Source organism: Bactrocera dorsalis, chromosome 2, assembly GCF_023373825.1.
Source record: "Bactrocera dorsalis isolate Fly_Bdor chromosome 2, ASM2337382v1, whole genome shotgun sequence".
NCBI lineage: Eukaryota > Metazoa > Arthropoda > Insecta > Diptera > Tephritidae > Bactrocera > Bactrocera dorsalis.
Window position 1 is genome coordinate 17,492,899 of NC_064304.1, and position 24,822 is coordinate 17,517,720.

General features: G+C 38.3%; 1 protein-coding gene across 3 annotated transcripts in view; it reads left to right on the plus strand.

Annotated features, from left to right (window-relative positions):
* LOC105225749 (dynein axonemal heavy chain 10) overlaps positions 1-24,822 on the plus strand; it is a 117,128-nt gene that overhangs the window by 11,524 nt on the left and 80,782 nt on the right. For all 3 annotated transcript variants that reach the window (XM_049449517.1, XM_049449518.1, XM_049449519.1), the window contains 20 exons: positions 857-1,041; positions 3,419-3,582; positions 3,965-4,353; positions 4,409-4,520; positions 4,590-4,717; positions 4,830-5,020; positions 5,731-6,325; positions 7,901-8,014; positions 9,203-9,395; positions 10,934-10,980; positions 11,148-11,376; positions 12,940-13,047; positions 15,134-15,306; positions 15,720-16,345; positions 16,409-16,570; positions 16,630-16,738; positions 16,809-16,891; positions 16,965-17,256; positions 19,193-19,351; positions 23,223-23,375. In XM_049449517.1, the coding sequence (XP_049305474.1) occupies positions 857-1,041; positions 3,419-3,582; positions 3,965-4,353; positions 4,409-4,520; positions 4,590-4,717; positions 4,830-5,020; positions 5,731-6,325; positions 7,901-8,014; positions 9,203-9,395; positions 10,934-10,980; positions 11,148-11,376; positions 12,940-13,047; positions 15,134-15,306; positions 15,720-16,345; positions 16,409-16,570; positions 16,630-16,738; positions 16,809-16,891; positions 16,965-17,256; positions 19,193-19,351; positions 23,223-23,375 (4,212 nt within the window). The remainder of the gene's footprint in view (positions 1-856; positions 1,042-3,418; positions 3,583-3,964; positions 4,354-4,408; positions 4,521-4,589; positions 4,718-4,829; positions 5,021-5,730; positions 6,326-7,900; positions 8,015-9,202; positions 9,396-10,933; positions 10,981-11,147; positions 11,377-12,939; positions 13,048-15,133; positions 15,307-15,719; positions 16,346-16,408; positions 16,571-16,629; positions 16,739-16,808; positions 16,892-16,964; positions 17,257-19,192; positions 19,352-23,222; positions 23,376-24,822) is intronic.

Here is a 24,822-nt window from a genome sequence, read left to right on the forward strand (position 1 = left end):
AAAGGTGCGGAGCTGCCAATCAGGGTTTGCCGCACAACGCTTACCGTGCGCTGCTTAACGCAGCTTACCATTTACCATTCGCCATTTTGCATTCACTCAGTCGCTGGCATTGCTGGCATTTGCTGCGCAGCATATTCAGTTTTCAATTAATCAAAGCTGTGCTTACCACCGCGCAGCTCGATTATTTCGAAACGTAATGAAGTGGCGAATTGTAATTAATTCCATAGTAACACAGCCATCTATCAAATTCTACTCTGTTCCGGCGCGATTTTCCGCTAGACCGCGCCAGGGGTCGCTCGACAGCTCGGTCTTTTGGTTGAGTGTGAGCTTTTTTCTCTTCTCGAGTTGGCCGTTAATGTGGCAGATTGGCTTTGCGTAGGCAAATAGAAAGTTGTGCCGTCATTGCGCCAATCTCGTGCGGTTATTAGACTTTTTGTTGGGCAACGACCCTTTGTTAAGCCTCGCTAGTCGGTGCCTTCATCGCCTGCCGTCTGCCGTCTGCCGTTTGCATTCAAAGCGTCTTAGTGCTGACACGCTGCGTGAGCTTTTGCGCCGCCATTATGGGCCTTTCGCGCTTCGTTGGAAAACACATTAAAATTCTGCTCAAAATGCCCGACATAGTCGGCGGCGAGAAGTCAACTCGTCGCCAAATTATCGAAGCAAATCAATTAGAAATTAAAATATTGTAAGCTGCGGTCGCGCCGCATCCGACCCAAGCAACCTTTCAACACTCATATACACACAAATATTTTCCTTTCACCACACTCCTTTGCACCACGCTCTGAGCGTTTGTGTTCGCCCGCTTTTGTTCCTACTTAACACTCCTTTTTCATTTTGTTGTTGTTATTGCTTGCAGGTTGGCCGCAAAGCTATTCAATTTCAATTTCGCGAACCGAAATTCGACGACAAGCAAACGAATGCCGATGAGAATATATGCGCGGGTCCCGGTGCCGGCTCGGGTGAAGTCAAAGAGACAGGACCGGGCTTGCTGGAGTTGTCAAAGCCCTCGGAATTCCGTTTGCGCGCACTTAAACAGAAAAAGTATGTATTAGCCGCGCACACAGTAGCGCTGGCAGTCACAAGCTTTTGTGTTCGTCGCGTTGATTGCCACCCGCCCGCTTACAGCTCACTGCTTGTCTTCTTTATTGGCTACATTCTTTTCATTTCGAACATTGTTTTTGTTGTTGCTACGCTTTCTTGTTGGTTTATTTATGTATGTGTTCTGAGTCATTTGTTTTTTATCACAGCCGTGCATTGTGTGTTTCTGCGCAGCAGATCCTTACGCTCCCTCAATCGGTAGTTACATGCTGTGCCCGCTCAGACGGCGTTCGCCCGCCAGTTTTCCAGTTTGTTTATTTCCTTTTTGAAATCCATTGGTATTTTACATTTACCCTTTTCGCACATAAATTACAGAGCATCCGATAAGGATTTCCCTTTGTTCTGTATTTTTAATCGTATTTTTTCCGCCACCCCACACCTTAGTCGCTACATTTGCTGTTACACTTGTAACGGTGTTTATTTTTGCTGCTTTGAAGGTTGCTGGAGCAGATTAATAATTTGTTGACTTTAAGTGTTTAAATACATAAGAAGCATTGACAATGATTTCGTTCTTAAATTATGACCGGGACCTTAGGCGAAATAATGCAGTGTGTGCGCTGAGATGTCAAGGCTTAAACATAAAGCGAGTTCTTCATGACTTTTTAGGAATTCTTGATTGTTTTGGACATAGCTTGTGAGAGGTTTGTGACATGAAAGAGATTTCAAAATTGTTACGACAATAAATTCTTTAGAGGTTACGTGGGTCTAGTCGGGTACAAACCAGCCTGTTTTCAACAATTTTTTCTCTTATAAAAATGAAATATTTTATTGTTACAAACATACACTATTAATAAAGAAATTCTGAATTTTTTAAATAAAAAAAATTTAAACTCGGACATTGCGACACCGTTTCCGGATTTTGGTTAAAACCTTAACTTAGAACTTGGACAAAAGAAAAAACTGAAAATTGGATTTTTCGCAGACATTTTTACAGAAAAATTAAAATTACAGTGAAAATTTTGCGACATTTTTTTTCCAAATATAATAGTTCTAACTGTATTTCAAACACCTATGTAAAATTTCATTAATATCAGTTGATTAGTTCTCGATAAATCTTGCCAACCGACTTCAAAAAAAATAGTTTCGAGAAAAAAACGTTCAAAGACGACGCTCGACTAGCCTCGAGCGCACAAAATCTCAAGGCTGTATCTCCGACACTATTACTAGGGTCAGCTTTAAAATTTAGGGGGATATTCTAGAGATATTGTAGGATTTAATAAGATAACAAAAATCGATTTTTTGAAAATGCAAACCCGGGTAACCCCTTAAAGCCCCAGTACTTCGAAAATCATATTATTTTATAAAGGAAACCCCGCAATTCAAGGTGATGTGGCTACGGTAACTCAGGACACGGGTTGGATCCGAATTGTAAAATAGCCCACCATAAATAAGAATGTGGACTAAGGCAATCTTAAGAGCAAACTTTATTTTCTGGACAAGAACTGATAATTGTGTAGTAGATAAGATGGGACAGAAATCTATCTTAAGCAAATAAATTTGTTGTCTACTTAAAGAAGAAGGAGTGCATTTTTTATAGCAACTAATAGGTCTGAAGGTTATAACCTTGCCTTTGGCGTAAATCCATGCCAACAAAGTGGCTTACATACAAGTACCGAATTTCCATAGATTTTTTTGTGGTCTGGTATCAGCGATTTCGAGCAATGAGAAGCTTATTGGGGAGCAAAAGATGTTCGCAAAATTTAAATTTTTTTTTTTTGGATTTATACACAAGCACAGAAAAATTATATTAAAGATTCAATTGAAACTACGTTCTGAGCTTAAAACCCACCAAGCAAATAAACAAACAGATGCACTCAACAATCTCTTCAGCAAACGCCCACCAGAACACCACAGTCCTTTTTGCCTTTTCTCATATATTGGACAAAAATGTTGATTGCATTTTTCCTCCCACTTCCGTTTCCAACACTGCAATGGTTTCAACCGCGCTCAAACGGTTGATTGTTGTAACGTTTGGTTGCCTTTTGCTTATCTGCAGCTTTTCATTACTTCAACTTAATTTTCATTTCGTTTTGTTTCATTAAACAAATTCTTTACTTGCCATTTTGTTTTTCGTCCCTTTCTGGGCGCTCTGTGTATCTTTTTTTACTTTTACTGGTTAATTTCTCTTATTTACTTTGCTTCTATATTCGCTTTGTAAGCCAATGTAGCAAATCCGCTTTTCTGCGGTGACTTTAAACCTTTTTGGCCACTTGACTGTTTCAACAATAATTATTATTATTGAATTGTTTCACGAAATCTCAACGCGAAAATCTAACAAAACAACAATAAAAATGAAAATAACAAAAAACCCGCCGCGCAGAAAAATGGAGAAACTAAAAAAAGAGTCCTTAACAAAAGGGAAAGCACGCAGAAAGACTGAAGATGGCCAAGGCGATGCGGCCGATGATGAAGATGAAGAGGAGGAGGAGGATGTAGCAGCAAAGCCTGGCGATGTGGGCTCATCATCGTCCTCCGAACAAATAGGTAGGTGTGAAATAAAAACAAAAAAACTATTGGTGGGTGGTGACTGCCGAGTTGCGGTAACTAATTAAAGCGGTAATACCAAGAAGTACCGTTAACTGCCATTTGCGCGCGGCAACAGCACTAAGGGACGTCAGCGCGTAACATTTTAGCCGCGCTCAGTCCCCAAAGGTCACAGTGTCAACAAGTCAAGCTGTCGTCGCCGCTGTCAGCACACCCTGATTTGGGTTGTTTAATATGCGTTTGATGTGTTGGTGGTGGTAGTGGTTACGGCTGTCAGTAGTCCATCGCTATCTGCTCACCAATCTGGCAACCGCCCTCAACTCACGCGCACAGCTATCCTGCGGGACTTAACTCATTTCAATTATACACTTTTAATTACCAGAGGAACCCGAAAAACCCAAATTGACGATTGCCGAACGCTGGGAACAATTATTGCGTGAGACGAACGAGGCGATCGAACGCCAGCGCCTCGAGGAAGAAAGTACGGTGGAGAAGCTACCGCCATACCAGCAAAATCTACTCAAAGAGCTGAGCGAGTTCGAGGGTGAAGTGGAGTGGACAACGAAGCACAGCATGCGCGCATTTGATCTGCCTACCAGCTATGCCGCGCCGGGACAAGAGGATGTCGAATTTGAGGAGTCGAAAGTGAAGATACCCGTCGATGTAAAGAAACTAGATTTGATACCAACATACTCGCTGGAAATTCTCGAGGATATTGTGCATGGTTGGATATATTTCCTGGAGGGCAGAATCAAAGCGCTAAAAGACATGGTGGGAGAAGGTGTTGGCACTAAGAATATCTCATAACAATATTATGTGATTTCAGCAACTGGATGAGTTCACGCCAATGGCCGCTTATCGCATCTGGCATCATGGTGAAATCGAGCTGTACACCGCTTTGGAACAACTGAAGTCGGAGTTCGTGCTAACAGTTTTGGGTATGTTGTTTAAACTGGTGTCTCAAATGACCTTAAGTTGTATAAAAAAAAATATTATTGAAAATGCAGATATTCTACGAAAGGCCAACTCGCCCATGATCAAACGCTGGGATGACTTCATGCATGTGCTACAAGAACATTACCACCTTTCCAAAGAAAATTCGGATTATATATCGACCATCACTGATTACTTAGAGGTAAAAATATCTTTTCTTCCCCTAAGATGAGTCGATAACAAATAACATTCACTTAAAATCAACCCTTTTCAGTTTTTATTTATTACCCACCCTTTTTCATTTAATTTCACAGAAAATTCGGGACTACGAAAGCTTCAAGATGACAACGCTACTCATACCCAATGTAATGGTGGGTCTACGCCACATCTGGACCATGTCCAGCTACTACTGCCGCGACGACAAGATGCAGGTTTTACTCTGCCAAATCTCCAACGTCTTCATACAGAAAGTCAAGCGCATCATCTGCTTTGAACACATATTCAGGTGAGTTGCTGCGGCAGCGTGGAGCGCTTACGCCAAGCGTAAAAATTAAATTTAACTTCAAGCAGCTGAGAAGACTGCCAAAGCGTCGCACTGTCGTATAGAGCAAAATGCTTGTGCTCTTAGCCGTGGCAGAGTGTAGCTGGCACTGCACATGACAACTGTCAGAGGCGATTTTCCTGTCGATTTACTTTCGAAAATACTTGACTTGTATGTTGCGGTACTTGCACGACGAGTGCGAGTGCTTCGTGGAGTAGGGATGAGTCCACAAGGCGGATATTGCAAGTGTTGTGTTGACTGCTTCCTCCTTAGCACACTGACTGCTACCTGCCACTTGCTGGCTGTCGACGGTTGCAGCACGCGCTGTTTCCTGTTGAACAAATTTACCCAAACACTTGGCGAAATGCAATTTCGGCGCTGCCGCTGTCGCATGCAAATTCCTTTTCGCTTGCGTTCCTTGTACAAATATGTAGGGAGCTGCATGCATATAACGTAAATGGCAATGTATTTGGCCTTCTGCCTTTCCTATTTCGCTTCAGCATGCTTATTTCCGGTTGCTGGTAGCGACATTTCAATAGCTTCTTCACTTTGCGACAATATTATTTTACAAGCCTTGCAGATCACAAAATCTCAGCGTAAACGTATAGTTTTTCAATTGCTCCCACACTACATCTCATCAACTGGCTATTCATACGCTCATTCTCTCGTTTCAGTCGCTCTGCTAAATACACTTATGAGACCGCCACGAATTGCGCCAATTTACTGCGCTGCTGGAAGAGCGCTTACCTCGCCAGTCGTTCGTATATTGAAAGCTCCGGTGTCGGCTCACGTTGGGAGTTCGATCGTCAGACGCTGTTCTCCGAAGTCGATCATATATGCCACATAAGTCAAGACATCGCTTATATCGGCCGTGTTTTCATACAATATGAAAATCTCTTCGGTCATCGTCTCAAAGCGCTTATAACCGATCCGTCTATTGTGGATGATTTGATGAAAAAAGTCTATCGTCTGTTGGATGATATGCTTTCTAGTGTTGATTATGACATCTTCCGGCCAGGTAACTCTGAGAATTGGGAGCATACATTGGCTACATTCAACCACCGTCTGGCAAGCGTTGAGGCCGATGCAAAAGCCGTTATTGAACGTAGCATAAATACGTTGCGTTCTTCCGATATGGGTCTGGAGTTAATAAAGACAATCAAGGAAATAGATACACGTGAAGAACTCGCTGAATTCATTTCGACGAAACATGAGAATATTTTACGGTTTTTCCAAACCGAAATCAACTCTGTGGAATTTACATATACGGTATTTATATATTGCGTTTTATTTCAGGAACAGGAAACATTTTTTGTGATTTTGTACTATATAAACCCCCACCGATTCACACAGTAACAAAAAAGCGGATATCTTTTCAAAGTTCAGAATATAGAAATGTCAAAATGAGATACCTAAACTAGAGCAGTTGTCTTCACTATTTTGTGAACTTTGAAGTTAAAATTCTGGAATAATCTTTAGACATAATATGTACTTATACTCTTTAGTTGTTTACGAACATCTTAACTTTGACTAGGATTGATAGAAACCAAACTATATGTTCACGTTTTTTAATACAAATCTTTATTATCGCCTTTAAATGACCACTTTTGGACATGTCAACGTTTAATACAATTTTTTCAACCCTTGTCCGTTGTTTATAGGCTCGGATGGCCCTCAGTTCCATCAGCCAATTTTTGGTTTTTCGGTTTCGGCTCTTTTTTGGAGCGCCATTCACTAGATTATCGGATAGTTTCGACTTCATATTCATGAACCCACGACTAGTCACCAGTAATGATGTCTTTGATGAAGGTAGTATTATTATTGTAGCGGCATACTACTTTCTAGAAGCAATTTCAAAGAATGGTGCCGAGTTGACAGTACATGGCCAAATTTAAATCCGACTCCGTTCCGATTACTGACGTGGGAACGAAATACAGGGACCTCAGCTTCGCTGCCAAGCATCTCTTTTGCGACCTGCACTCGACGTCGTTTTTGCAAGGTATTTAGGGCATTTGATACGTGATTAGCTTCATACCCAAAACATTAACCAAAATATGTTGAGTTCATACTTAAGAGATTTTGAGATCCTCTTCCATCATTCTTCATCACGTGATGACTTTAAGCACTGTTCCTTCCACTTTTTGATGATGTCGACTCGCAAGAGGCAAGGTTTGGATGACTTCGCGACCTTTACTGCATGTTTTGTCCCACTTGCACTGTTTTTGATAAAATAGCATTTTCAACGAATTCGTGGTCATTCATTGAAAACCAAAAATTTCGTAATTAGATCGCAAGTACACAAAATTCCTAACGTGATCGAAATACTAACTTGTCACTGTCTGGTGGCGACACACGTCTGTATAATGGGGCTGACAGATCGAGAAGATTGCACGAAATGTTTGGTGCAGGGGACCAGGAAAACAATGGAGTATCTTTTGTTCCTCTGGGGTTGCACGGTATGATACATTGGAAAAAGTATCGATGGTGAGGCCAGAGAATATGTTGAAATTCGCATCAAGCGCAGGCATTATACAAGATGACTACTCTTCATGAACCTAGTAACTGAACTCCATCTGGTATCGCAAAGGAACAAAACTGGTTTATATGTGGCTCATTGGCGTACCAGATTAACCTAACCTGAGTATTTTTTAGTACTATTCGTACGAAGGTTTCCCTACCGGTAGTTTTAGAATGAATATCACAAAATTGCTCAAAAATATACTTTAATTTCAAATTTGTTTAACTAAGAAACACACTTCAACGCAAATATAAATATGACCAATTTATAGATTTTCACCTTCCCCATATTTTTATAACTTAAAATGCCGAATTTTTCACTTGCAGAAAAATCGCAAAAATCCACCAATCGGTAAGCACCAACCATTCCGCATCGGCTGCATTCAGTGGGCGCGTCTGTTGACCAATAAACTAAAAGTCTCCGTGCTGGCATTCAAAAGGGTAAACGTTCAATTATTGCTCGTGGGCATTTACATGCAGTGCGAACAATAGTTGTTGTGCAATTTGTTGTTATTGTTTTTCGTGTTGCTGTTGCTGTTGCAGCTGTACTTTTTTAATGTTGCATGCACTTTTTGTTTTGGCAGACGCCTTTGGTGTTTATACTAGTTTGTACGTGTTGGCGCTTGAGTAGTGTGAGTGTGGTGAGTGTTAATGGCGTGTGTGTGTTTGGAGAGTGTTAAGTGTGGTGTACGTGTGTGTGTGTGTGCCAGTATGATGTTGGCGCTCACACACAGTTTATTGTTGTATTTGATTTTTTTATCGATGTTTTTTAGCTTTTAATTGTTTTTGTTTTTTGCTCGCCTTGTTGTTCTTGGTGTTTTTTGTTTAATTGAAATTTCAATTTCAGTTTGCTTACTCCAGTTTTTTACTATTGCTCGCTGGTTGTTATGTAGAGCAACCGTTTCTTGTTTACCGCTATTGCACGCGTAGTAGTTGTAGTTGTAGTAACACTAGCGTGTTGTTGTAGTGGCAGTGGTATTCGATAGTGTTGCTGCTACTGCTGTTGATTCCACTTAAAATTCCTGCCATTGCTGCCCCATCCACAGCCTTTATTGTTTTCCTTAGCTGCATTTAATCTTGTTTTGTTCCACATTTCCTTTTTTATTTATTATTTTCTTGTTGTTGTTGTTGGCGTGTGCTTCTTCTGCGCACATCAGCGCCAACATTGCCACGATTTGTTGCATTTATTTTATACACTTTAATGCTTCGGTTATTTATTGCCGACAATTTGTATTTGCTGTAGTTTCGTACTTTGCAAATTGCTTCGGCGCTCCTTTGATGTTTTATGTTTTTTAAAATCGCATTATTATTTTATTTACTTTTTCCTTTTGTTTTTGTTGTTATTTTTGGTGCATGCTTACACAACTGCCGTTTTATTTTTGGCTGCTGTGCCGTGGCATTGCCAGGCGTGTGCACTTTTTAATATCCGTTTTCGTTGCCAAGAGCAAAGAAATTAAAATTACACTGTTGTTATTATTATAGTTGTTATTGCTGTTGCTGTTGCTGCAGTTTATTTATCACACCGCCTGGTATTTGTAAGCCTCTCTTCTCAGCCTTTCTGCATATGTTAAGCCGAATTTTGTTGTTTTTCTTAATTTCTTCCACCTCTTTCTCTTCTCCGTTCTCTAGATGGCAGATGAGCCCAATTTGAAGAACAGTTATGTCAAACGCAGCGCTTTCAAGCAGTACTTTGAATTGGTCAACAAAATGTATTTATTCGAGAAGGAAATGTTTGACAGATACTCTGCCAAAGGCACTTATATGGTCAATGCAGTCTTTCGTCAGAACATTTTGTGCATTCGGATTTGCAATCCCAAGCTTTGTAAGTAAATTCAGTTTAGTATTTCACATTAGATTACTTGATATCTTCGGAAGAAGTTTTCCATTATGAGAAAAGATTCCTGAAAATAAAAATTCCAAACAATCTGACTGAAAATATTAAAGTAGAAAATTAAATGTGGAGTTACAAGAAGTCTTTCGTTTGGTATAACTATAGTTTTTATACCCTGAACATGGTATATTGAATTTGTCACGAAGTTTTAAACATCCAGAAGGAAACGTTGGGGTAGGCTCGAGAACGTCTGGACCAATCTTAAAGAAATTTTCAAAAGCTGTTCCCTGTAGATCTGGGAAAGTTTGAACCGTCCAATTTCGATCCTTTTCTTTCTTTATTTATGCTATTCAAAAAGTAAATTAGTGAAAGTTATCTATTCAGTCACAGTAGTGTTTCACACTAAGTGATCAATCACAGATTTAAATTTGTTGCAATGCCACGAAGAAGTGGCGCCAGCGCTAAATCGGCAGATCAGATGATATCATTGATTTTGGCAACAGTACGTTCTCCATATGACATTGCGTTGGCTTTCGCATCCACTGGAATTGTTGCAACGCTAAAAGTAGATGGAAGAACGCCACATTCGGCACTGAATTTCCATAAAACATGCAAATGAATGAAACACCTTTCTGAAACATTTCAAAGCGATCAGCAATGGTAAAAGTGTTGAAAAATTTTAAACTGATAGTTTGGGATGAGTACACAATGGCTCACAAACGGTCTCTAGAAGCACTTGACAGAGGAATGAAAGATCGTGCGGAATAATAATCGTGGCTTTGGTGGCGCAACGATACTGTTAGCAAGTGATTTTCGACAAACATTTCCTGTTATTCTAAAAAACTGCTAAGCAATAAAAATGAGCAAATTCCGATTGATACTTTCGGTGGTTTGCTATAAATTCCACCTGCCATTTGCCAATTCATTTTAACGAAAGATAAACTCATCACTATTAGCTGCCAAAAATACTGGCATTCTTCTCAATCTTCATGCGCAGAAACTTTTTAATAAAACCCGACTGATTGGGACTCAGCTATCGAATAATGTAGTAGATGCAAGAATTTTAAAAGGAACTTAGAAGGGGGCAGAATGCTTGATTCCACTAATTCCTTTGAGTTCCAACAATTTGCCGGTTCAGTTCAATGTATTAAGCATCCAGTGAAACTTGCACTTGCTATGACAATCAACGGGTCACAAGGACAGTCGTTGGGAGTCTGTGGCATAAATCTGGAATACTATACTAAAAATAAAAAAATTTTGAAAAATCGCAAATAAATGATTTTCAAAATAATATAAATTCAACTTTTCTAAACACATAATTTCACGCAGGTCAGCGCCTAAGGGGTCAGCTCTTATAATATAATATCGTATATGTGTTATTTCAGTTGAAATTGAAATTGTATCGGCTATTTTGGCATTTTTACCACTATATACATATATATTCATTAATCACTCTTGTGTCATTATTAATTTATTTATTTTTAGATTTTTCCCAAAATCAAACACCATATTTTGTCTTATTTTTTCAGTGGAATATATTTCAGAATCTCAAGAAACGCTTCGGTCAACACAAAGGGTAAGTAACAGGCAGTCACACATATATACGAATGTAAATTTATATGCAAGTATAAGTGTACTTCGCGACTCCTTGTAGAGAACATAGTATAGCACCACAAATTGAGGGATAATTACATTTAACGCTAAATAAATACTAATTAATATAACCTAAATATAACTTTGCAGAAAACTGAAGAAGCCGATACAGGTCAATTAAAGCAATCTGCAGACGCAGATCCTGGCTTCGTACGCAAAATCACCAAATTCACCATATTCGCAACGCTTGTACAATGGTTGGTGTGCCGGCCGCATAAAGAGGACATACATATACAGAAGGCTAGAGCCTTTATTAGAGCTGTTAAACCTAAGAAAAATCTTAATGAACGGGACAAATTGTGTTTGAAAATATGCGAATGTAAGTGTTTGCACTCATGGATTTACCAGGAATTCACTAACTTGATATATGTATATAACTACATATATATAATCTATTAGATTTTATTGTTATTTGTGGTGGTAGGTCTTGCATATGACCTTGCACCTTTTAGAATTATCTCAAATAAATGTATATATGTATAATATATATTTGTTTATAATTCTTGGCTTCGACGAGTCACTGTTACAACTCGAGAACTTATCTGAAACCAATAACCACAATTTTAATATATTGAGAATAAAGCTACGATACCATCAATCCAATGGAACCCTAGCAATAACCCAAACACAATACCAGCAACTATAAATAACAATTTAATGATTATTTTTAATCATAACTGTGCTCATAACAGTTAAAATAATTCTATTATTATTATATTGCTTACGCTACTGTTAAAATCTCCAATCAAGTTCTCCGCTTAAACGTAACTTTTTGAAGCACCTGAAGTGGTCCATAAATCACTTTAGCACAAAAGCAACAAAAACCGCCAAGTTGATGGACTGTCAGCAGAATTTTCAATAAACTGACTAGTAAACATAGTGAGTGTGACATGGCGTATGAGTTATCGGCGAATGTGTGTCTCTCCCTCAAGCCAAAAAAAAACGGAATTTATTTTATTTCCTCTTCTCATCGCCTTAATGTAGGCAATCATTTTTGGCACTTATCGCGATTGCACGGCAATTCGTTTTGGGTGCGGGTGGCGTGGCTGAGCGTCAGCGTTAAAACGTCCAAGTCCAAGCGGCGATAAAGCGACGTAATGAAAATTGTGCTTCAATTACCCTACGCACTGAAAGCAGTTTTTGAATGAGCCACTCATTGAGCTGCTCAAAAGCTGCAGTTATGCATTTACATATATTAAGAAGAGCTGGCTAAAAAAAAGAAAGCCAGTCATTTAATACTCGACAGAAGCCATGTCCTTCAACGCGAATTCGATTTGGTTATAACGCGCTGCTGCTGTTGCTGTTGTTGTTAGTGAGGCTTTTAAAATTTGAATTGTGGGATTATTTGATTTTTATAAAGGAAAACTTAAAAAACAAGACAAAAAAAGCTTTCAGGCAATTGCTGACTATAAAAGAATTGATGCTAATCGCAAATCGTGTGTTCCTCGGCTTCTACCCCCACGCCACACCCTCACTTTTCAGCTAATAACAGCCAGGCAGTCAGTCAAGCATATTGAATATCCGCAAATAGCGGCGTGCAGAACCATTACTTCAACAATATTTGAAAAGTAAATTTGACACTGGCGCCGAGTTCGAAGCTGTATAAAACAGCTAAATATGGAAACCCAGCGCGTCTCGGGGCATAAATGCTTCACTGCTTTTATTAGTCGCTTCAAATGTTGCGCATGGGGTAATTTCGTTAGCGCATATTAGCGTAGATTACTTTTCGCTTTCGACTAAGTGGAAAGTCTATTCAAATATAGCTATACACAAACATACATATATATATACACATACATACATACACATACTGATTTTAACCTATTCTTATCATGGCTCGATAATATCACTTCCTTTGAATTTCTTCTTCTTCTTCACTTAGTGCTGGTTCGCGCCGAAATGCAGGACGGTTTACCCACTTGGCGCGAGTTGGTTGGCGATCGCATTCTAATTGAGTTCGATTTACAGTTTCGTGTGAATCTAACACGTGGTAAGTTCTTAGATGTAATTTGATTTTAATTAAGTGTAATTTATATTTTTTATGGATGTGGCAAGAGGAATCCAATATTATCTTGAAAATTCGAAATATTTGTTTTTGAATGATTACTTCGTTACTACAATGCAAATTTCAATAAATAATTTATTAGTATAAGTTACTGTAGAGCAGAACAAGTACCCTACATGTGTTATTTCCACTAATGAATCTCAAAAAGTCGATTTTTTGTTAATACTCGCAACATATCGAATGTATGAAAATAGTTTACCAAAAATTTGAAAATGGCATGGACATTAATTTTCCAGACATAAACTCACTTTGGGGGATATTGTAATCGGCCTCCAACATTTTACGCGAGTTTCCTCGAAACGCTGTTTTCGGAGACATGATGATAAAATTTTCTCCAAAACGGCTCTACCAATCGGCTTTAAATTTTCACACGACCTACTTAGATAAATGGTTATCGAGAAATTCTTTTCGCATTTCTAATGAAACTTCAACTTATTTGTTTTTATATTTATTGCATACTGAACTTTAATAAACCAGATATGTACCATTTTGGTCAACCACTTTTTGCCATTTTTCTGCTAGAGACTTTATTCCATCAGTGTAAAACTTTTCTGGTTTTTCTGGTGAAAAACTGCGACAAGTAATTTTCACAGGCTTCTCTAGAAGACAACTTTCCTTCTTTAAGAGAATTCTCCATTGATCGAAACAAAAAGTAGTCCGATGGTGCAAGGTCAGGCCGATATGGTGAATGCATCATAACTTTTCATCCAAACTCTCCCTGTTTTTGCCGACTCATCAAAGATGTGTGTGGTCTAGCGTTGTCTTGATGGAAGACGAAGCCCTTTCTGTTGATCAGTTCTGGTCGATTTTTTTGATTGCTTGCTTCAATTTCATCAGTTGTTGACAATAAAAATGTAAAATCAATCGATCGACCAGTCTGGACCAGCTCATAGTAGATTCCTTTCCAATCCCACCAAACACTCAGCATAACTTTTCGAAGCGTCAATCCGTCCTTTGCGACCATTTGTTGAGCTTCACCACGCTTGGACCATGACCTTTTTCGCACATTATTGTCGTATTTGATCTACTTTTTGTCTCCTGTTACTATTAGCTACAGAATTGGTTCAATTTCATTTTGTTTCAGCAAAGAATTGCAGTCGTTAATTCGGTCCATTAATTTTTTCACAGACAAACCATGTGGTACCCAAACATCGAGTTTCTTTTTGTAGTCAGCCTTTCTTAAATGTTTCAAAACCGTTTGATGATGAATGCTAAGTTTCTTAGTGATGTCATGTTTCCGTATGTGACGGTCTTGGTCTATGTTTTTCATAATTTCATCGACTTTTTCGACAATAGGCCAACCATCTTTCACGCCGAAATTTCCAGAACGGAAGAGAGCGTACCATTGTTGTGCTACACGAGCTGATACAGCAGCGTCTTTGTAAACTTCATAAATTTCATTGGTGGATGCGTGGCTTTTTTATTCAAAAATTTCAAAATGTAGCGAATTTCTTCATTATTTTCCCTGATGTTTGAACAATTGTAACTTTTTTTGCAATTTCCCCCTTTTCGGTTAAACGAAACTTAAAATCTCACCTTTCTAACGCTATATGTCATATCATTGTGAAAAGAAAACTTTTTCTACTACCCAATATTTCTTAGTTAAAGATAAAAGGAATAAGACTTTTGATATAATACTAACTCAGATTTTTTAAGCCACTCAGCAAGTTTTTTACAAAAAAATAACTTGTTTTTTTTTGGCAAAATCTAAATTTTTCTAGTTTTTTTTTTATCACTGCCTATAATTTTAAGCAGGAATCACACATCATTTTTCGAAGGTTCTACTAGAGACTGGCTATGGGATCAAGCGAATCCTAATTTTTTTTTAAATGAATCACTGACTATTAATATCTATGTATGATATTTTTATTTATTTTTAAGTAAAATGTCTCTTCAAAAAAAAAAATATCACAAAAGAGGCATTATTTCAGACTTGCAACAGGTTAAATCTAAAATTCATAAAAATGTCCAACAAATATAAAAATTTCAATACATTTTCTTCCCACTCTAGAAATTTTTGAAGTCATGTTCGAAGGTCAACAATTCGAACATTTCGGTTATTTGCTACCAAATGCACTACGCACTGCCATTATGAAGAAAGAGATGCTTTTCAATGACTATGAGGCCGTGGCCAGCATCACCGATAGATACAATGCGCTCATCGATAGTTTGGTGCTGTCTGAGGTAAGTATTACACTGGTGTGTTGAAAACAAACAAACACAAATAAATATTAGCAAACCTGGTAGATAATAGTTAATCGAAGTTACGTGTTGAACTGATACTAACGACAAAGACAATGGGGTAAGTCTGAAATTAAGCTACAAATCCTGTTTCTTTAACTTAACTTTATCAGGGGTTTACGCTTCAATACATCTCGAGACTTATCCCAACTCTTGTCTCTGTACTTGGTTCCTGACTAAGTTTATTCAAATTTTATACTCAACTTATGGTACATGAGCTAAATAAAGTTTTTATGCTTATCATTAAGGCTCTTGCTTTAAAAATATTGAAATAGCTTAAGATAGCCGCTTCTTAGTTATGAACCACCATCACTCACCATCCATCATTTCATCTGAACCGATGTCTCTCTAAATAGGTTAACTTCTTGCGCGATCACCTCTACGAAACAGAGATTGTCATACAAACCGGCATCGGTCGTTATACTTGGCAGTCATTTAACATACTTAAATTTTGCGATTCGGTCAACACACTCATACGCAAACTCATCTCGATTGTTTCGCAAATCAATTTCATACGTTTGGACATAAAAGGTCGCATCGATCGCATCAAACAGTTCAACCTCTTCGATATACACGATCGCACCGGCTTGGATCGTGTGCCGAAAGCACCCGACGTGCAATTCACGCACGAATCCAATGAATCTTCAGCGGAGGCACAACAAACATCTAGTGATGTTGCCGACTCGGAAAGTGCCGCCAAAATACCGGCAGTGAAAATGATACAATTGAAGGAAGAGGAAGCCGAACTAACACAACAAGAGAAAGAATGCGGCAAGGACATGTATCATTTTCAGGGTTACTTTGAGAAACTGGAACAATCGCGCAACGAGAAATGTTCGCACATGAAACGTTTGTACAACTCCATTGGACCGGTGTTGGTGAAGCTCGAAAGTCTTGTATTGGGCACCTTTACCGGGCGTTCGGAGAAGATGCGTGGCTATTACACGTACTGGGAGCAAATGACCTATCAGTGCATTTTGGAGTGAGTAAACTCAAAAGTGAACCATGATGCCAGTTTTTAATATTCTTTGGTGTTTTCTTGCAGCAATGCTTATCAAAATCTTAAGTGCTATATTGAGCGCTTGCTAAGTGACGTGCCGATGTTTGAAGTGAATGCCGTAATGCTAATGTCCGAGATCGTACTGGAGCCGACGGCCTCGGAAATGCAGAATATAATGTTGCAGGCGGCGAAGGACTATCTTGAGCGGTGAGCATAAATATGTGAGTTGTAAAGACAAAAGTAAAACTTGTTTTACCGTTATAAAGCATTCACATCTACACACGCTGGATGGATGGCACGTGCCTACCTTGTCCGCCGATTAATGATGAGTACGGTGACAAGTACATATTTACTTTCTACGAGGATGTGATTAAGGTGAGCTGAATTTTTGATTTTTTCCTTACTACTGCCATTATTAAAATAATAAGTGCAATATTCATCACAGGTGCGAGACATCAGTCATTTGGTGGTGCGCGTACAGGAGGTCTCCACCGCTTTGGTATACGAATGCAAGACTATTATAGCAAAGTAAAAATATTTGCACTGTCTTTAAATTTATTAAATTATTATGCTATCTCTCTCCCTCTTTTGTATTTTGCAGATTCAAACAATACTTTTATTTGTGGGCCTTCGACAAGCGCGCCATTGCTGAGAAATTTATTAATCGTGGCATGCCACTTGTGACACTCGATGAGAAATTTACATTCTTCGCCAACATTATTGAGGAGATACAACTGATGCCACCCTACTGGAATACCAAAAGTATACGCATAAATCTGAAGAAGCTAATGGACAGCATCTCTCAGCATGCTCAGCAATGGCGCACAATTCTTGGAGAGTTGCTAGCCAAGCGAACGGCAGACAACATTGTGAGCCTGCGGAACGAAATCAAAGTAAGTTGTAAATCATTTTCCAGCAGGGTCGTGTGTAGTGCAAATAATGGCAAAGCTGGCAGTTTTAACCGTTATTGAAATATATGTATTTATATGTTGTGCATGGTATGCCGTCAATGAGTACTAAAAGTTAGTTGAACTACTTATGTAATGAATTTTTGAGTTTGAAGAGCAATACGGGACAGCTATCTATTTCTGTTTGCGGTCGTAGCCTCAGAACTAATATCGAAGTTATAGGTTGAAAAAAATATAAATATTTTTTGTGATTTTTATGTATGTGCAAAATGGTTGTGACTGCATTTAACTACAACTTTCCTTAAATAATGTCTGCTACTAAATATTTTAAGGTTTTACACACACATACATATAAAATGGTTTGACGGAGAGGAAAAACTGAAAGTAGGTTACAGTTCCTCCCTTTTCATTTATTTTATAAGAGATTTAAGAAAGCTTCTAAGCTTATGTATACTCAAAAGTACCTTCTTAGCATAACCAACTAGACCCAAACATAAGATCTCTCGAATAATACCTGCTTAGCGACGATCCTGTCTTGAAATCAACTATAAAATTCAGTTTTACTGATTAATACAGTTACAGATTTCTTGCATTTCAATGATTTGTCGCTTCGGAGCATAAGTTGAAAACCTCTCCGAAATATCTAACTCCCCTTATTCTAGTATTAATATACTCAAAAACTAATCTTTAAGGATAATCAGTATTCCTCAATCAAACTTTTGTGAAATGATTCCATACTTAAGAGATATTGATATATTATTTATACTATATGTACGAAAAATTTACATAATTACTGACATGAGTATTGTTCATCCAAATCAATAATGACGAGTCTGGAAAAAATTGCCTCTCTCTCTCTCTTTATTGCCATAAGGCCACTGCGATGTCATCCGCGTATCCGATTATTTGTAGCTGCTTGGGTAATGGGACTCGCAGCACCTCATTATATAAGTAGGCCCAGGAGTGAGCCTTGTGAAACTCCGTCCGTCACCTTACAGCTTTGTGGTCCTGCGTCTGTTTCGTTTACAGGAATCCTGTCCGACAGGTTGTTGGACATGATCTTCAGCAAATAGAGCGGTATTTTCTTTAGATGAAGAGCTTATTTATATGGGGCCACAAGAACAAATTAAAGACAAAGTGACTACTGCACAGTACTCTTTGCAGCCATACATCCCTTTAGTTCCTTCTATTGCTTTATTTGCGAAATCAGTAAGTTTTTTAATTGACCTGTGTCAATTGTAAGTCTCGTTGACCTGTGTCTGCAGAATCTCTTTTTCGAGATATTGCTCCAGGCGTACACTTATTATTCGTTTTAGTATGTTTTCCACCGTGTCTTGTCTGGTTTTCCAATTGGTTTGTTTGTATTAGAACCAAACGTTGCATCTTCCAATTTTTTTTCAGTGTTGTGTTTAATCGTGATCTTTAGGGCCTTGTAAGGAATACCGTCCAGCCCTGATGCCCTGTTTTTGGTGAATTGTTTTGCTGCCTCTACAACCTCTTTGTCGGTGACTGGTGAATTCATTGTTCCAGTTTCTTCGCATCATTACTGACTCTTAAGGAGCATATGACCTGGAAGCTATCCTTTAATCGAGTGAAAAGGGCTTCAAAAATGAGCCAAAACTAAAAAGACTGCTGACGGGCATCACAGCTTATAAAAAATGTATGGAAAATTGTATTAAGTGTTGGCATGCTTGCATTGGATATGAACATATTTTGATGGCGATAATAAATATGTATCCCTTTTAAAATAAGGGAAAATTTAATTTTTTCGGCAGTACAAATTCCGCCAGATGAAATATTTTTGTAGAGTTTGTTCTCCGTTATTTTTTTATAATATAATTAACATTATAATATTTTTTTTTAATATTGTATAAAAAATTCAATGAACTAATAAAAATTATTGAAATATTATTCTTTCCAGGAGCTACGTTTCAATCTAGATATGACGACCAAAGAGTTGGCTGACTTCAAACTGGTCATGCAAACTATCTCTACAATTCAAACGAAAACGCTAACCTATGAGCAGCGCATACACGAGCTGCAGGAAACATATACGGTACTTGCCGAACACAATATTAAGGTGAGAAACCAAATATCGAAAAAATATTAACATACATTAAAATTTATAATTTACTTCAACTAATATTTAATTTGTTAAAAAAATCCTCCCTACCATGTGACCCACTTCAGTCTCCGCGACCATAACCCGCTGTCAACAAAACTACGCAACCACTTCGCCCAAAAACTTGGCGACAATTTAAAGGCATTCTCAGAAAAGAGTCTACAAACTGTGGCAGTATTACTTAAGTGACCCAACAAAGCAACCGCATTTGCGCTGAGATTTCATATTTCGTCACATACGAGTTAGAACGCACACACACATACACAGAGTCCATGGCTTTTTTAGGCAAAAGCTCAGTTACACGCTGTTGACCAAAAGCATTTGAATTTGAGCAAAATGAAAATTTATGCAAGTCCACATGTGTGCCAACAAACGCGCCCACATGCAGGCAAGCACACACATGCACACACTCAAACAACATGGCGGTTGCAGTTGGCGCTGGAAGCTGCGCGACACACATGTACGTGCACGCCCACCACTAACTGCGCTCTGCAGCCTGGCTGGAGCTTGACTAAACTAAACTACAAAAGCCCCGCTTTATTTATACATGCAAATACGCATGTGTAAGTGTGTGTATGTATGTGTGTGGGTGCTTGTGAGTCCACTTTGGCAGTGGCCGGCAAAATGATGTGCTAGTCACCCGCCTGGACGAGCGACAACAATAACCGGCTGCTGTAGTGCAAGTCCTTTTTGTATATTTTTGCCATATTCAAACAAGGATTTTTCGAAAATCCTTCTGAAAGTCGCTCCAGTATTTGCACTGCAGACAGCGCCAGTATGTTTAAGCAGCGGCAACTAGAAATTTCCCAACCGACTGACCACTGAGCAGTGGCTACCTTAAATTTACATTCACATATACGCATACACATGTGTGTGGGGTGTGTGTGTGTGAGCACATGTAAATTCTTGCAGTTATTTCTATGCATATGTGTGTGTGTGTGTGCAGCCATACTATTTGCCTCGCATTCGGCACACTCACCAACTCTTTCCAGATCCAGAAATCAATGCTGTCCCTACCAACCGCGCATCCCCCAAAACTTCCATGTAAATTACAATACCCTGCTCCTTTCGAAACTCGACCGATTCAACTATTTTAAGTTGCAAAAGCTTTTCAACTCCCATTCATTCATTTACTATTGGTCTTTGGCCAAACTAAATCTCCCACCGTTTGACGTTCTGGCGGCGCCTAGTGGTGGCAGCTGGTTCACTTAGTCCCCACTTCAGCGCTTGCTGGCGTTCAGCAGACGGAATTAACTAGCATTTTATAGAAATTAATGTACAAAGCATCGAATAAACTAACCGAAAGTACTGTTGGCCAATGAACGAACGGCCAAAATGTTTGCATTTTTCGATAAAAATGCAGAAATCCAGAAATGTATTAGAATTTAGTGTGCGAAATGTGCTGGTACATAGCTTTAGTCTGCTGCCAATGTTTTTGTTATTGAAAATAGCCGAATATGGAACTTGCTTTGAGTTTATTGGCGAGTGCAGACTTTTACGGCTTGCCATATTACGTAACACTGAGTATAAAGGGTTTCATGTATTTTTGCTTTTTCGAAAAAATGAAAATCTTTTGTGATACATTCACTCGTAAAAAAAATATTTCGGTTGTTTCTATTTCAATTGAAATTGAATGTAGTGTTTGACCTCATAACAGTTTTACGTGCCATATTCATTTTACGTTTGTTTTTACTGAAATATGTTGATGAAAAACTTGCTTTTAATAGCCCGTTTTGGATCCCTTTGGTAATAATTTGAAGTGCGAGAGAAAGTGTGGAAACTTTTTTCTCTTCGATGTAGATATAAGGGTTATATAAAAGGAGCGTTCCAAAATACCTCGTGTGTACTCCTTAATAAGCAAAAATAATATATGCATAAAAGATACAAGCAAGTATCATTCAAAGATTTTTAGGGCCTAGAAAGTTCCTAGGATTGACAAATTATTTTGGGAGTAAGAGGAGAGGCACCGATTTTTTTATACGGAATGAACGGAAAAACTGAAATGCACTGTAGGCGAAAAAAATCGACTTTTTGCACATCCTTGTTTCGCCTAGCTGCTTAAGACTATTTTACCTATTTTATCACAAAAATATATATTTCTTTTATTCCATTACCCACAAGAGCTCTTCGTTCCTTACATTTTTTCCTAGAATTTACTTCTTTATTACTATAATTATCCCAAACTCGTTTCTCTTTCCGCTGTCTATTCAAAACTGGCATTTCTTTTCATATTGGCTCATAGCTAGATCAGTACTGTCGCAGATCTTTTAAGCTTCTTTCAAATATATATGAAGTAAGATTTTGCTCATAGTTTTAAAATTCTTATCTTATTCTTAAAAATCTAGATCGGTCGTCCCACTCAGAGTAATCGCTCTTGGCCCCAATACACTTGTGCCTACGTTTTTTCCAACTCTCCAAACAGTTATTAAAATCAATTTCCGGTAAAGCATTCATGTTTAATGTCTTCTATTGACTCAAAGCAGCTTTCTCGGAGCGGTCCTTTGAGTTTGCTGAATAACCAGAAGTCACACGGAGCTAAATCAGACGAAAAAGGTAGTTGCGGCGCGATATTGGTTGAAAATTTGGCGAAAAACTCACGAAGGATCTATGCAGTATGCAGACACATCTTTTCACGAATAGCTTAGCGTGTAATATTTAAATAGTACTCCTTGCTTGCTAGTTTGGCCGATCGGGTCAGATTCTGAGTGCACCACATCTTTCACTATAAGCTTGATCTTTGATCTGCTTTGACGTTAATTTTTCGGCTTCAGCCCATCTTCGCCACGATATTCGGCCAATTGATTGTCTGTTTCCGAGTAGTAAGCATTGACCCAAGACTCTTTGCCAGTAATAATACGTCTCATGGCATCCTGGTAGTCGGAAAGCATTGTTTCACAAACGTTAATGCGACGCTTCTTCAAAAAAATTAGTGAACCGTGCGTTCACTTTTCTTTAGCCCAACTGATCTTTCAAAATGACTTTCATTAATTCTCCCGAAATTCCAACCATGGCATTAGATCGCTGACTGCTAATTGTCGATTTTCAAGTACCAGTTCCTTTATTTGCCGTCTTTTATTGACGATATGATTTGTTGATCATCAGTTGATGCTGATGGCCGTCTTGGACGTGGTTCATCGTCAACGCGTTCTCGACTCTTTGAATAATTTGTACCAATCAAAAACACTTACTAGTGACAAACAATTATCACCAAAGACCTTTCCAACATGCTGAGTTTTTCGGTACCAGAAATTTCACACACAAAATTTATTAGAACTTCTTTTTTGAATGATTTCACTCAACGCAAAATCTCTGAATGCACTATATGTACTTCAGAAAGACAAGCGTATACTAAACACTAATGATTATTTGGCACAGATGTCACTGACAGTCATAGCAATCAAAAAAAAAATTATACGCGAAATTTAAATTAAAGAATCTTACTATTTTTTCCACAGTAAAAAGCTTCCACTCTCAGCTTTCAGCCAAGTTCTACATCAGAAACGAAATATTTGAATTTCTGTTTTATATACAAAATTTTCATTCATTTTCTTTCCATTCCGACAAACTTACCTTCAACATCACGGCTGCTACCGCTGCCTTTGCCACAATTATTGAATATTTGCGCCAACGTAACTCACATGGTGCTTAAACGAAATACCAAAAATTCAACATTCACCGCCCGACAACCATCCAACCACCATTATAAATATTTTATTACAACATGATGTGCGCCAACTCCAACTATTATCCTTATTATTATTGCTGTTGTTGATGTTGATGTGAATGTTACCATATTATTGCTGCTGTTATTGTGGTTTGCAATGCATAGTTCAACTTTGACGACTTGCTGATGGCCCATCACCTGGAGAAACGTTGGAATCGTCTCTTCCGTTCATCGCTCTTCCGTTTGGATAAGGTGCAACCAATTAAACAGAAATTCGCCGATATGACGGCTGTGGAAATTTCATCATTCTGGGAAGAGGTAAGATTTCAGTATGACTATATAATATGTATATACGAATGTTTATACATATTTACATACATATACATAATTTTGGAGTAATACATAGTATAGTATATATCGTATTTTAGAATTTTCAATTGAATCATTTTTCTTTGACTACAAACATTCTACATTTTTAAAAAGCTCATCGCAACAAAAAAATAAAACATTATGCTTAAAACAGTTACTAAATGGGACGAATGAGTCTTTATTTTAATACTTCAGTAACATATCAATGTACTTACTATATTTTAATGTCTTTTAGATAGAGGAGTCAGACTATATTTCTCAAAATGCTAAAACTCTCGTTTCTAGAAAATTGAAGAGTGGCGAATCGAACATCCAACTAGTATACATCAAAAATTTTAACGAGTAGAGAGAGAGAGAGAGTAAACAACTTTAATTTACTCTAGAAGTTACATGTGAGAAACATAGAGAACAAAGCGTTCATATTGACAAGCTCTTTGCTCTCTTCGCTTCGTTTTTAAATTATGAATTGTCAAACAAAGCTAGAGAAGTTGTTTGTAAATAGTGGCCATTAGATGTTGAAAGTATAGGGTGCTACATTAAGACGCCTGTTATATTACAGCTGTTAAAGCAAAGCTGGTATGCGCATTTTTGACATTTTACGACAGCAATAACAAGAATATATTCGTTTAATCAACTAACCGTTATTTCGAAATCTCAATCGACTAATAGTTATTTATATATGATAACGGCACAAACACAAGTCTTTCGCTGCTACATTATCTTCCCTCACTACTTACCTAGCCTTACGTCTTACGCTCGCTCGTTGGCATTCACATCTTCATTCATTTCATTTGCCTACTTTTCCAGTTCATTCTTCGTATTTTTTTTAATTTTTATTATTCCATTATTGCTTCCGCTTTCAATGCGAATTTAATTGGATTTTCTCTAGCGCTGCCATTTTAACGAATATCTACGAATATCCAATGAGCTACTGCTATGTATCTATATGACATAACCACAAACATACAGACCAACGCTCAAATAGTTATAGTTATAATATATATATATATATATGTATATGTACGCACAATACGTGACTTCGTAGCTCCCACCGCCGACTGGCAGACGTCCTGCACATCCATGCGCGCTCTCAACTCTTGCGGCTGCCTGCTGCTGTCACTATTATTGTCTATTATAAATATAACAGTAAGCACTTCATGGCGCGTACTACAAAAGGCCGAAATACCTCACCTCGCCCACCAGCGCATCTAGCATGCACCAGGCACGGTGCCATCACTGCACGCCTTCGCCTCTGCAGCCGAACACATTTGCTCGCCGCTTGCATACTGTCGCTCTCATTTGCTCAGCATCCGTCTATCGACAAGGCTGTCTTGTCGTTGCTGTCAGTTCTCCTAATGTGTGTGTGTGCGTGTGCGTGCCCGTTCATTGGTATTAT